Genomic DNA, 14,220 nt, shown 5'->3' with positions numbered 1-14,220 from the left:
TGTTCAATTCTTTTACAAAATGTGTGTGTTTTTTTTATTTTTATTAAATTGCTGGAAGTGCATTATTTTTCACCATAAAACATATTTTATAGCCAAGTAAAACCTGTCAATACACAAAAAATGAAACTATAAGATCTGGTTTCCTTTGTTATTTTAACATAAACATTACCCTATCTACAGTACATATTGCAGCTTAGTTGTCCTTACCACACAAATCAAAATGCTGCAGTTTAGTAAACAGTGTTTTTAGATGTGTAATCCTAATAATTAAATGCACTTAGTTGTATTTAAATTTCCAATAACTAGAAAGTTATCTATAAATTCTTTGAAATTTTACATAATAAAAATGGCTTTTTTACTTTGTGCAGTAACTGAGTTAAATCAATTAGTTTGTTAGATAACGTTCTCAACACTGAACATTTAAGATCATTTCCATGTACAGGTCCAAATGTTTTATTTTCCACTTGTTTCTCTTCCTTTTGTTCCATCATGCTTTGAAATACAGATGTCATCACTATCAAATAATTCTAGGAGGAAGTTTATTTCCCATCTTTTATTTTTGTTTCACCTTTTCCTCATTTTCTTTTCACTTTAGGACAAGGCGGTGGCTAAAAACGTAGCTCCTCTTTAGCTTTTAACCTAAATGATTGATATGTTTCTCCGTCAAGGTTAAGGTTGTTTAGTATTTTTGCTTTTGTTAGAGGACACATTATCTCCATTATTTTTGGAGACTAAATTAGGGCTGAAAAAATGTATCAGATTGTGATTAATCGATTATTGCGGAGGTCTTCAACAGGGGGTCCACAGAGGTACTGCATGGGGGTCCAAAGTTTTGGTTGATTAGACTTTTTTTTTTGCAATTCTTTTTGCAATTTTTTCCACTAATTATAATGTCTTTAAATCCACATTAACATGAATTCAACACACTGTAGTAACAGATAAATGGAGGCAGAAGATGTCTTTCAGTCATCAATGCACACATTCAGCAACACACAGGAGCTTTTTCAAGCTGGGCACCATTTCATTCACAACACCTGTCCCATCAACCAGGAATCAGAAACAGAAATACTTTAATAATCCCAGAAAGAAATTACTTTCTTTACGTTACTGCAAATGTAATAGAGTGACTATAGAACCAGTTTTATATAACACAATTTCATACAATATATATAATTAGGGGGTCGTTGGCCTGGAAAACGTTGAAGATCTCTGGAGTATAGGGACTCAAACACAAGCCTTTAGTTGACAGAGCACCCAACTTAGCTCAGTAATTATACAAAAAAAAAAACCCATATATATATATACGGTATATATATATAAAAACACTTTCAATTTAAGATAAAAAATAAACTTTCCATCTGTCAATATGCTATCAAGAACTCAAGTGGAAATGTTTTAGTTTCACCTTTTTTTTTTTCCTCTTAAAGATCTTCTTCAAGGAACCTTTAGCTATCAGATTATTAATCGGAAAAAAATAGACAGATGAATCGACTGGCTGAATAATTGTTAGTTGCAGCCTTACTTTAAATATTTATTGAATACATTTGGCTGGACTTGGATGTTTTCCTTATAAAAACTTCCATGTTGCAAAGCATTATTTGCCTAAAATGACAGGACTTTTTTTATATACCGTAAGCTACAATCCGCTCAGATATTCCTGCAGCCCTTTAGATGATGCTTTATGAGGGATTTTCTTTACACAAGGAAGCTGGATCTTCAGAGTTCTCAGTCTGAGTCCAATTTAAATTTCAAATCAAGTGTTTTCATATCTGCTTTGTCTCCACTCAAAGCTTAAGCAACAACTGTGTTGTCATCAGAATCAATAGTATTACAAGAAATATCAAGAGACTTTTTTGTCTATTTTATGGAAAAGACAAGACAACTGTTAAAATACAAAATATTTATTTTTCAAAATGTCTTTATAAGAGAGAAAAACAAACAAAAAAAGGAACCGATTCAAAATCATACAAATTGTTTGCTTACTAACAGACTGCGCTAGTGTCAAGAACTAACAATGGAGAAGTGTTCACTTGGGAAAACTTGCAGGCTTCCACAGGCGATAGAAACACCTCCATCTCGTGATCTCATTTTTACGCCCAAACATTTGAGGCGAAGTGAAACGCCAAAAAAAGATGGCACTGTTGGTGTCTTTTATGAAACCTAATAAGAGCTGGATGGGGTGCAGATCTGTGGCAATGATGGGATTTTTCTTCAGCAAAACAAACTAAATCTAGAACCAAATCATACAAAGTTGAATCCAAAAAGGGGAGTGAACTGTTGGCATCAATGTGCTGAATGATAAATATCCCAGTTTGCTTCCGAGGGATATGGAGGAAAAAACTGAACCAAAACAGAGGCCATGCTCAGCAGGTGGAGCAACAGGCCACAGAGGTCGATGTTGCACCTGTGAGGTTGCAGTGGAGTCGTCTGAAGGCTCAGCAGATATAAACATATATATAATGTTCCTAAACCTACTATTCTCTTTTTAATGCAGTTAGTTGTACAATAATCCCTGATGGCCTGTGTTGGCCGTTGACTGTTTGACAGAATCCTGAAGACATATCAAAATCAGAGAGATAAAAAATAAACAAGAGAAGTGATAAAACTGTCCGTTTGAAAAGTATGGATGGGGGAATCCTGTTTGTTTCTCTCCCTTGTTTGTCCCCTTCAGAAAAAAAAAAAGTTACACATGCTGGTCAAAACACACGCACACACACACACAGTTCCTCCACTTCCATCTCACGGTCAGCGGTGAGTCGGCTCTGAGAACGAGAGAGAGATGAAAACATTTGAGATAAAGTGACTAAGAATTTAACTTGGCGGAGAAAAACTGTCATGTCTTCTTTCTAAAATCCCCTCACCTATGTCAGCTTCTTAGCTTTGTTGTAAAGCGAGTCCACCACTTTGCTCATGTTCTGAATGGTTTCCAAGGCTGCTTCGTATGTTTTGTCCACCGGAGGCTCCTCAAATATGATTAACACCCCTTCACCTTGGTCAAGGATTCCTGAAAAGTGCGTCACAACAGAGTAGGCCGTTCAAATTCAATTCAAAAATACTTTATTAATCCCCAAGGGAAATTAAAAGTTGCAGTAACTCATAAGTTATTTTTAAAAACAGGTGTTGCAGATGTTGATTGCCATAGGCAGGAAGGATCTTCTGTAGAGGTCTGTCTTGCACCGGATTTTGAGAATCCTCTAACTGAAGACACTTTCTTGTTATAAAGAAATCCTCTGAAGAGGATGCTCACTGTTGTCCAAAATTTTCTTCACTTTATGAAAAATTCTTCTTTGTGAAATAATCTCCAGAGGTTCTAGGGGAGTTCCTAGAACAGAGCTGGTCTTCTTCATTAGCTTGTTGAGCTTTTATTAGTCATCAGCTCTAAAGGCTGATTCAGGGTTTATACAGAAATGAATAACTCTAATTTAATGCTCTTAGAAATAATTTTAATTAGGGCTGGGCGATATAGAAAAAAAGCTTATCGATAAAAAAAATGCATATTGATCGATATCGATAATTATTGAAAAGATTTGAAACCATATTTTATGTGCAGCTCTGCCTGGACTTTTTATAATATTGCTAAATTATTTAATTTTAATAAAAAACAGACTTCGAATTAAATCTTTATTTAACCAACTTTTTTAACCATAACAGAATTGTTTTAAAGAAAAATAACTTAAGAGACCTGAGTTATGTTGTTAAATACTGACAAAGAATAACCTAAAGTCCTAATTTTAATGCCACCAACATGATATATATATATATATTTATATATATATTTATATATATAAGGGATGGAACGGTTTATGAAAAACCGTCCGAACCGTTCGGTTCGACTCGCGTGTGTTGCGTTCGGTTCATGCGCTGCTCCATTTTCTCATAGGCGACGCGTGTACACTCCAGAGCAGAAGGTGGCGGTACTGCGACCAAAGCCAACCACCAGCAGTAAACAAGAAGAAGAAGAAGCGAAGCAGCGTAGCCGGGTGTAGCAGAAAAAAAATCAGTTGTTGTGGAGAATTGTGTGGGTATGGCGAGTGGGAAAGAACAGGAGTTGGAAGACGCGCCAGCAGCACTTTATAGGTCTGCTGTATGGGACCACTTTGCATTTAGAGTGACCTACGATAACGGCGGAAAGAAAGTTGTGGATAAAAGTGCAACAGTGTGCAAGCATTGTGCAACACGTTTTGTTTATGCTAACAGCAACATGACCAACATGTCACGCTAACCCCGAAAACCCACATACTCCATCAGCGCTCCGCCCCGCTGTGCACCAGACCGCCTGCACAAAGCAAAGCCTACAGCCTCCACTGTGGCTCCCGTCCGCTCCGCTCTGAGTTCCTTGGAGATCGTAGAAGGCATGCGCCAGATGATTAAATTCAAAGCAGCAAAACATGTGGAAATGATCCAGGGTTTCCGCGGATCATTAAAAATAATTACAATTCATTAATTCTTTTGGGATTTTTTCATTAATTTCATAAATTTTTATGGGATTTCGGGGTAACAATCAACATATACCAAACCGTACCGAAAACCGTGAACCGAACCGAACCGTGGATTTTGTGAACCGTTCCATCATAAACACAGTGAAATCATTTGTCATCTTTTCTGTGGACAGGGTCCAACCATGTCTCGAATTCCTCGCTTCGTTGAGATGTTCATTTTCCCCATTCTCTAGCTTTTTCTGTGCCTCAAGCTTCTTTTCCGAACATATGGCTTTACAATCAACCGGAAGCAGTTCTGCACATATATATTGCAACACAATATGATGAAATTGTTTTAATAATCATATATTTTTTTTAAATAAAGCATTTTAAATGCCACAATAATCACCCTCAAAGGGCTGCAGACAGGAGGCCTCTGATTGGTTAAATCTGCATCTGCTCTTCTCATGCATATTTCCTGTTTGGCACGTTACCAGCTTATTTTGTGTGTGTGACCGCCATTGTGGAAAAGAAAATAAAGATGGACCAGCTAGAAGAGCAAGATGCGCCTTAACGCTGGGACCCTCTTTCCACCTGGATCCCTACTTATTTTTCCGCCCTCCAAGTCCATTGTCGGACAAACTGGCTCCCACTTCCTCACCCCCTCGGCCGTATCTAGACCAGACATGCTAGTTCATGATAGTCCCTCTTGCGTTGTGGCGTGGAATAACATAGCGCAGACCACGCCTCAAAATTGAGCACAAATCAAAAATGTCAGCGTCATACCTGCGACAAGCTCACTGCGACACACTGGGAGTATAACCAGCCCTTACTACTGTTATCACAGCAGAGGATGAAAGAAGAGCTCACTCTCTCCACAATATAAGATATGTAGCATCTTGCTGCAAAATCCAAATGAGCTAAGCCAAAGACAAACTGCTCTGTTTCTTCTTGTATATGGCCTCACGGTTGCATCTGCAGTCTAGTTTGTTGTCCAGATGAACACCAAGGCATTTACCCTCCAACACCTCCACTTCTTCTCCCTTGATATTAATAGGAATCAACTTTGTTGACATTCAGGATCAGATAATTGTTTCCTTACTATGCCACGCCAGCTCTCTCTACTCGGCTTCTTAAGTACAGAGATATAACAATAAAGGCAAAACATTAAAGAAAATGATCAAGTTACCGTGAAACTTCTGGTCCAGAATCATCTGTGATAACTTCCTCTCAACATCACCCTTAAAAGAAAAACAAGATTAAGTTTTATTTTTAAGACAGATCACACACATCGAGTGAAATCTGAATGATTTCCTGCTTTAGGTTAATACCCACCTTTGGTAATTTGATTAGCTCTGATATGTGTGCTATCTGAAATGAGAAATCAAGGCAAATAAATCTGTTGCTTTAAAAAAAAAACAATGCATCATCTTAAATTAATAACTTGCATGAGAAAAACATTAAAATGCAGGGAGGTAAAATATTTTATTAATTCTGTTCAATGTGATGGACTGGAACCAACACTAAGCAGTGGAACATCAGAAGAGGAAATGTTACAGAACTGTAGCATGGATGAATAAAATGAAATTCTTTCATAAGGGGAAGTTTTATGGGTGTAAATACATTTGGAAAGCAGAGGCCATTTGAAAACGATGTAGCTTGGAGGTTCTTACCTGTACTCTAGAAAAAGGCTCAATGACTCTGATGAGGTTTTGTTCCAGCAGGCTGTCGTACAGTTTAGCCAGATGAGTGTTAATGATCGGATCATCCCGTAGCTCCTCTTTGTATTCTGTCAGCGCCTGAAAGATGAGATATTTTTAAGTAAAAAAAACAAAAATAATAAATTCAGGTGTAAATCTATTCCCAATTAATATTGTGATAAAAGCCAGAAAGTTGCTGAAGCTTAACAAACATTTAAATTTAGAAAAACTGGTTCTTACCTTTTCGAAATCTGCTAACGACCGGTTCTTGCTGGCCTGTGCAACACATTTCAGGGCATCTGTCTAAACACGAGAGGACAAAAACGTTTCAGTGTCATCTTAAATCGTGTTAAAAACAAAAACCTGCTAAGCTTAATGTTTTTTGCTGCCTTTAGATCTCCTGGTAACAATTTACAGAAGAAATAAGGTATTAAATCATTTTGGAAGAGGGGAAAAAAAAGAAAGTACAAATAAGTTTTTTCCCCCAAACTAAGAACTGGACATCTAATCATGGCTTTGTTTTCATAGTCCATCTACAACTACAGGTTTTTTTGAACTTCTCTGGATTTTCCAGCTTTACAACCACAGAGTTTAAGGTATCTCATATGTGATGCATCAGAAACAGGCTGCACAGCTCGCAAAGTTTTAAAAAAACAAAACAACTACATTCAATCAGGTCTGTTATGCTCTGGTTGCACCGGTGTGCCAGTACAATTAAGTATGAACTTTGTGATATTAATAGAGTTCATTTTTTCAGATAACTGCGTAGCCACGACTGCAGGTCACACTAATCACAGCCCAACAAACAAATACTGCTAAATATACAATAAATACAATATATTCATTGATGCTCTCATTGAATTAACATTGTACAGACCTGTTAGAATAGCAATTCTATTGATATTTCGTCCCATATTAGTATTTTTTGTTATAGTGGGGAAATACACTCTATTCCCCAATAAAGAGCTGCAATTAATAGCTTTATATCCTGTAAATGCTAAACGCCCTAAACTAAAGGACAGACAACACTTTATTGCCTACTGAATGTACCAGAGACATTTTGTAATTTTCTTCTTTTTTTTTTTTTTTATCTTTAAAAATAGCCTTTCTTATTTGACCCTTTATGACTAAAACATGGTTTGATGAGCAGACTGACACCTTAGTAGTTCAGCACAGATGCATCTATAAGCCTGTAGCCTATTTTCCTGAATTTAATGCGCTGTTCTGTAAATGTGTATGGAGGACCAACTCTGCCATATTTAAAAATTAATACAGAAATAAATAAATGCTCAATAAATAAGCATACAATTAATTACCACAAAAATACAATAAAGAAATACATGTAGGTAGAAATTAAATTATACAGTATATCTCTCTTTTATTTAGCTTCTTTATTCATTTGACTTTGTAATAATTATATATAGGGTAAAATAATACAAAGAAAGAATAAAACAGACAAAAATATCACATGCACATAAATGAATACTTAAAAAAATAAGTAATAAATAAATAAAGGTAAATATTATAAGGGACAATAAATAAATAAGTTAATTTGTTTTTTGTATTTTTTTGGGGAAATTAATTGTATGCTTATTTATTTATTGAGCATTTATTTATTTCTGTATTTATTTTTAAATACGGCAGAGTTGGTCCTCCATAAAAGCAACGTCAAGCAAACAATGGAAATGTTAACACTGAAAATGGATTTTGTGGAAACACAGACGCATAAAAAAAAAATTCACACCCGCACTTAAAACTCAGCAGATAATCCTAAATGCTTAAAGTTATTTTAACAGAAAAAGATGAGAAAGAAGCTGTCTGTGTTAAAGAAACAAAACGATTCACAGAGATTCAGGCTGATGATTTAAAGTAAAAAAAAAAAAATTAAAAAAAGGTTTGCATGAGAAGCAGACTAACGTTCTGGATTAAATAATACAAACATATTCAGATCCTTTAAATGACGCTGCAACACATGAAATACTCCCTCTCAATGAGGCACATACCTGACGGCCGGCATAACGGAGGGCCAATTTCCCGCTGACAAGAGTTTGTACCTCCTCCGGACTAAAAGAAAAAAATATATAGATTAGGATTTGATTTCTAAAGTAGACCACAGGTATTTTTTCTAATGAAAGTATCCAACTAAGAGGTACTGACGAGCTGAGCACAATTTTGCACAGGAGCATGTATTTGAGTGCTGTTATGGCTCTGGGACTGTCGATAGAGTCGTAACCCTCAAAAGCTTCAAAGAAGTAGGAGTAGGCCGTCTTCCAGTCCTTCTCCTCTGCTGCATGGATGATCCCTGCAGCAGAGATAACACGTCAAGTGTTTATGGCAACAAACAAACCTCCATAAAAGGAGAGTTTTCAGACTTGATGAGGCTCATTTCAGCTGTAATTATACCAGCATGTAATCACGTCCTCTACCTGGAGTTTAGGTATTTATACACAACATGAGGCCATTTTTTTGCAAACTTTTTTTGCTTTTAAAACAGCAGAAAACTATAAACGTAAATAAAGAAGTGACATAACTTAGGAAACATCAAGAGCTGCTTTAGGCAGATCCTAGCAAAAAGGATCTTAAAAAAAAAAAAACACCCAACTGATTTTCTAATGCAGCAAGAATAATATGAAAAGAGAAAAAATACATTCTAAGAAGATATGAAGCTTATTTGAACCATTCACGTGATTTAAATCAGACCTGACTGCATGTCCAGCGTTGCCTGGAGCTTTGGGGGACAGTAAATGGCGTTGGCTGTGGTTCTGGCCGAGGTAAGGGCGGCGCGGGCCTTGGGCAGGTTACTGAGAGCGTGGTACGTCTTGCTTTCGAGGAGCTGAACCTCAACGAGGAGCGCTTTGTCGTCCATCTTCTTCAGCTCCTGCAGCAGCTGGGAGCCTGAGGGAAGGAGGGTGGAAACGAGTCACAGCAATGATCATCAAGGGGTCAGTGCTTCAACGTGTGAAAATGGTGATCAGTTGGTCATTGCATGCAAGTCAAATAAGACAGCTACCACAGTCATTAAAATAAATGGTACATTTATAAAATACCACAGTCTTTTATTAGACAATATTTGAGGTTCCACCCACCGAGAGCCAAGGCCTCTTGATATCTTTTGGTGTCAAAATAGAGTGAGATCAGCCGAGCCTGAAAAAAAAAAACATTACATAGAATTTTACAACAGTAAATGCAGAGAAAACACTGCAGCAGCAAATCTATAAAAAAATCCTCAGTTACTGCTCACAACCTACTCCATTAAATATGTATAATTTCCAGTTTTTCATCTATATATATTTTCTCATACATATAAAACACACAGTGTTATCTATTCGTTGACAACTTAATTTTAAAATGGAAACCTCTTATACTACGTTCCCACCTAAAGCAGCAGGAGCAGCTACTTTACATGCACGGTCAATGGTTGATGCGCATCAAGGCGCAGCAAAACGTCCCGCAGTGTGTTTTGAGCAGCAGGAGCAGCGTGTTGTGAGTGTTTGAGCATGTGACGCGCTGCAAATGCAGCGGCTGCTGAAGTTGGAAAAATTTAACTTTTCCTGCTCGACGCGCCACATCAACCAATCAGAGAAGCTGATCTGGGAGCTGGCAGGGAGAGAGACACATCACTGCTGACGCGGAGCGCTATGATCACTCCTCTGAAGCAGTTTATTAACGCCTAAATTAACTTAAAATGCCAAAATCTGCCAGCAAAAAATGTTTACTTTTATTATCCGGGTGCCTGCAGTTATGATTACGTACACAAAAAACGCCTTCCAGCCACCGCGGCAAACCGCGAAGAGGCAACCAGGCCTGAGGCTGCTGTTGAATGAGCATCCCCGGTGTACGGGGGTCTGAGCGGCTCTGACAGCGAAATAATATTTGAAGGCAGGATTGTAATCTGGATGAACTGACTGCACTGATGAAGTTTTCAGGTGGACTTTCTCACTTAAAAACATATTAAAACTACTTTTTACCCACTAACACAGCATATATATATAGTTGACATTGTTACAGGCAAAGAAAGGATAGGGTAGCTCCTCCCACCGCGCAGCTTGAGCAGCAAAGATTCTTCAGCCACGCGTCAGAACAAAACTTGTACAAACATAAAAAATGAAGCAGCATGCGCGTTTTTGTTGCTCTTGCTGCTTGCGGTCTAAACATAGCATCAGGCTTCCTGAGCCAGCACTCTTTAAAAACTGATCACCTTCAAAGCTCTGATTCAGGAGTTTTAATTTTGTTTTCATGCAATTCGAGCTATGTTTGAGCAGCTGAAGGGGGGAAAAAAAACAGGTATAAAAAGCTGTTGGGAAACTAAGTCTTTAGCCAGAATATTCGACAGTAACTGTTTCAGTATTACAAGAAAACTGAGCAAAAGTGAAGCTTTCTAAATACCAAAAGTAAAGAGAGACGTCTCAGGTTTAAAGATTTCACATAAAGCTTTGCTTGATCATTTACTACCAGGATAAACTACCCTTGTTTGAAAACATTTATATAATTTCATACTAGTTTTAAAGCTTAAAAAAAAAATAAAAAAAGATGAGTAAATTGAAGACTTGTGTGTATTTTCAAGACAGATAGCCCAATGAAGGCTGTCTGAAATGCACGGACCTCCAGGGCCTGTCGTAGGAAGGTCCTCTTCTCTGCCTTTGCCCATTCGATGCATTCCAGACACAGCTCCACCTCCTGCCCCGTCGCTGCCTCCATGTCCAGGAAAAGGTCCAGCAGAGAGCGAACCAGTCGGGCTGCCTTGGCTTTGCTGATGGAAATCAGGAACGGTCTAACAAATTTCAACAGGCCGCCAAGTTCTACAAAAAAAGATATCATCCATTAAATTAATCCTAAGCATTCAGCAGACAATACAAGTTTAGAGCAAACAAAGCAGAATATACCAAAAATTATCTTAAACAAACATTTTTGTTATTGTGCTTTTGTGATCATTTCAAGCCAAAATAAAATATGCAAATTCAAAAAAAGAAATAAACAAATTAGTTTAAAAAGAATGAAACATTACCTGCAGCCTGCCCCGTCTTTGCCAGGAGTGTTCCCAGCTCCAGGATGCTTTGTTCTTTAACCCTGACGGCCTCCTCATCGTCCTCCTGAACATCTCGCCTGACTATTTAAATAAAATGACCAAAGCAGTTAACACTTATAACTAACAAAAAACAACCTCCAACTATTTAACACTGTGTGGAAATTTACTCACCAATACTTTTCTTAAGTCATTATTTGTGATTTATTTTTTTTTTATTTTTTTTACACAAATAATGATTTGTGCAACTACACCTCACAACCTGAAATACACCCAATACATTTTTTCCCAAAGGGAATTTCCTTCCTAACGATGTGATACCTAGTGGCTGTTAGCATGTGAGAACATCTAGGATGGTAAGTATGCACTAATATTATGAGTCAATTATTCAGATTCCATTAGTTTATTATCAAATTGTTTCAAAAAAATAAAAAATACTAGAGAACAGTGGATTTTCCTATAAACTGTGTATAATTTTGTGTTACTAATTTGTAAATGTATATAAATAGAGAACAAAAACCTGCGAATTCTAGCAAGTTTTTAGATGGATCCGTTTTCAGCAAGTTTGATGGTAAAGTTAAATGATGTTATCCTGATAAAATGTTTAGAAAACGTGTCACTACGATGGAGTATTAGGGCCAGGCTAGAGATTTCTTTCAATTGAATTTTGAAAATAAAGTCGTAATATCATGAGAATGAAGTCATCATAAAACAACCCGTTTCAGAAAGAAAGCTTTGAGTACCGACCAGCAGATGACGGCAGACCAGCTCCACATATCAGCAGCCTCAGTCCACTTTGACATCCTGCCCAATTTGATGCTGTTGTGCTAAAAGATTTCCTCATTTGTCAAACCAGAGCCAAAGCATAACTCCACATAATGCTCCACAATCCTCATTTTAGGGAAGAAAGAGCTCCTTGTAAGAGTTGTCATAAAATACAACTCGTTTCTCGCAATTATAAGACTTTAATCTCTTGATATTATGACTTTAGCAGCTAAAAACACACCTGTTTTCACTAGCCTTCCAAAGCACATAGCATGTTGTTTTATTCCCTTATTTATTATAGCTTTTATTGCATTTTATCTGTTTTTACTTGTGTTGTTTTTATGTTATTATGTGAAGCACTTAGTGACTTTGTCTGTGAAAAGTGCTATACAAATAAAGTTTACTTTACTTACTTACCGGTACTTAATTCTCGTAATTATATGACAATTCTCGTTGTGATTTTTTTTCTATTAATATTATGACTTTACGTAATATTACAACTTAATTCTGGTAATTTTATGACGATTCTCGTAATTTTATGACTATTCTCGTGGCTTTTTCTTGTAAAATTATTACGACTTTATTTTCGTAATATTACGACTTTATTTTCGTAATATTACAACTTTATTTATGTTATATTACGACTTAATTCTCGACTATTCTCCTTGTGACTTTATTTATGTAATATCACGACCTTATTTACGTAATATTACGAATTTATTCTCCTAATTTTATGACTATTCTCGTTGTTACTTTATGTACGTAATATTACCTTATTTACGTAATATTACGACTTTGTTTGCGTAATATTACGAATTTATTTACGTAATATTACGAATTTATTCTCCTAATTTTATGACTATTCTCGTTGTGGCTTTTTTCTCGTAATATTACGACTTTATTTACGTAACATTACGACTTTATTCTCGTATTTTATGACTATTCTCGTTGTGATTTTTTTCTATTAATATTATGACTTTACGTAATATTACGACTTAATTTTCGTAATTTTATGACTTTTCTCGTAACTTGTTTCTCCTAATATTACGACTTTATTTTTGTAATATCACGACTTTATTTTCATAATTTTATGACTATTCTCGTGACATTATTTACGTAATATTACGACTTTATTTACGTAATAGAAGGGAAATAAATCTCTAGCCTGGCCCTAATACTCTGTCGTCTGTCACAGATCAATCATTGAACCAAACTGGTTGTTGAAGTTAACAGAGCAGAGAAAAGTTGACAGTAATTTAGCAGGTGTGACAGGGCAAATAACCCACCGCCATGTCTATGAAAACCTATTAACTTCTGATAACCTTAGGACCGTGGAATATATATTTATTTTACAGAAATGTAAAACTTTTTTTGTTTGGTTTTTACCCATAACCAATAATTCCCCTTATAAAAATCAGGGCTAGTGATCATATCACCATGGAGCTGATTTCACTGCTCACAACAAGCTAAGCTCGTTAGCCGCAGCGCTGTCTCTGCTAACAGGACAGAGGAATATAGAACACGATCAGAATTACAAGATAAAATAAAACGTTACCAAGTTCTTAATAAAATGTGTACCTATTATCACTTCTATTGGGTACATAAGGAGCCCAGGCCTAATGATAGCGGGCTACGGGGCTAACATCCAGCTATCGGTTCTACAGTGAGTCAGCACGGCACAGCGCCGGTTTAGGCTAACGGAGCCTCGGACAGTCACGGAAAAAAACACGAAATAGCTCCAGGTGAACCAGGTCCAACTGAAGATTCGAATAAACACCCACCGATAGAGTGAAGGATGTCGATAGATGCGTTCCGATCCGTGCTAATGAGAGACTGAGCTCTCTGGAATTCAACCACCGCTGCGGCCGCCATCTTCCTTATTCAAACACTGCTTGAATGAAAAGTACGTGCGCCGACTACGTTTGTAGACGAGACCAAGACACAGCCGGCATGATACAAAGAACTCTGGGAAATGTAGTAAATTCGTCGGACAGGTCGCCTTGCTCCACATAATGATGTTCAATAATTTCAGAAAACCAACTAAAAAGGTCCTTGGATGTTAACTGAATCTGGCGGATTTTCAGTTTAACCACTCTAAACTAAAGAGGAAAATATTTAAACTATTATTACAATTCACCTTCTTTTAACAGTTGAAATGTTATAAGGAAAAAAAAAAAAGATATGATATAGCCTACTCTTCCTGGATGGCTTACATAAAGTTTCTGTTTATATACAACAACAATCTAAATGAACAACAGAACAGCGCATTGCACATCCTGCTGTTGGGTCAATTTGAAAGGAAACATGCCTTGCA

At 36.8% G+C, this 14,220-nt stretch overlaps 1 protein-coding gene across 1 annotated transcript; it reads right to left on the bottom strand.

The window, feature by feature from the left end:
- Positions 1-1,885: 1,885 nt before the first annotated feature.
- psmd11b (proteasome 26S subunit, non-ATPase 11b) lies at positions 1,886-13,846 on the bottom strand. The gene is made up of 13 exons (XM_038296940.1): positions 13,688-13,846; positions 11,124-11,225; positions 10,721-10,917; positions 9,205-9,262; positions 8,819-9,013; positions 8,276-8,420; positions 8,122-8,182; positions 6,359-6,421; positions 6,092-6,217; positions 5,754-5,789; positions 5,608-5,659; positions 2,862-3,004; positions 1,886-2,762 (listed from the first exon to the last, which is right to left on the bottom strand). The coding sequence occupies exons 1-12, from the start codon at positions 13,776-13,778 to the stop codon at positions 2,862-2,864; spliced, it is 1,269 nt and encodes a 422-aa protein (XP_038152868.1). The 5' UTR covers positions 13,779-13,846; the 3' UTR covers positions 1,886-2,762.
- Positions 13,847-14,220: the final 374 nt, after the last annotated feature.

This window comes from Cyprinodon tularosa, unplaced genomic scaffold, assembly GCF_016077235.1.
Source record: "Cyprinodon tularosa strain WSP-4 unplaced genomic scaffold, ASM1607723v1 ctg38, whole genome shotgun sequence".
In the NCBI taxonomy this organism is placed as follows: Eukaryota; Metazoa; Chordata; class Actinopteri; order Cyprinodontiformes; family Cyprinodontidae; genus Cyprinodon; species Cyprinodon tularosa.
The sequence above is the reverse complement of the archived record's forward strand: the minus strand, read 5'-3'. Positions and strand labels throughout refer to the sequence as shown.

Bases quoted from the DNA above. Each gene is read 5' to 3' on its own strand.
- psmd11b (XM_038296940.1), bottom strand. From the start codon at position 13,778: ATGGCGGCCGCAGCGGTGGTTGAATTCCAGAGAGCTCAGTCTCTCATT. The intron at 6,422-8,121 runs GTATGTGCCTCA...TCTCGTGTTTAG, and splicing joins TCCGTTATGCCGGCCGTCAG to ACAGATGCCCTGAAATGTGT. The intron at 5,660-5,753 runs GTGGGTATTAAC...TTTTCTTTTAAG, and splicing joins AGCTAATCAAATTACCAAAG to GGTGATGTTGAGAGGAAGTT.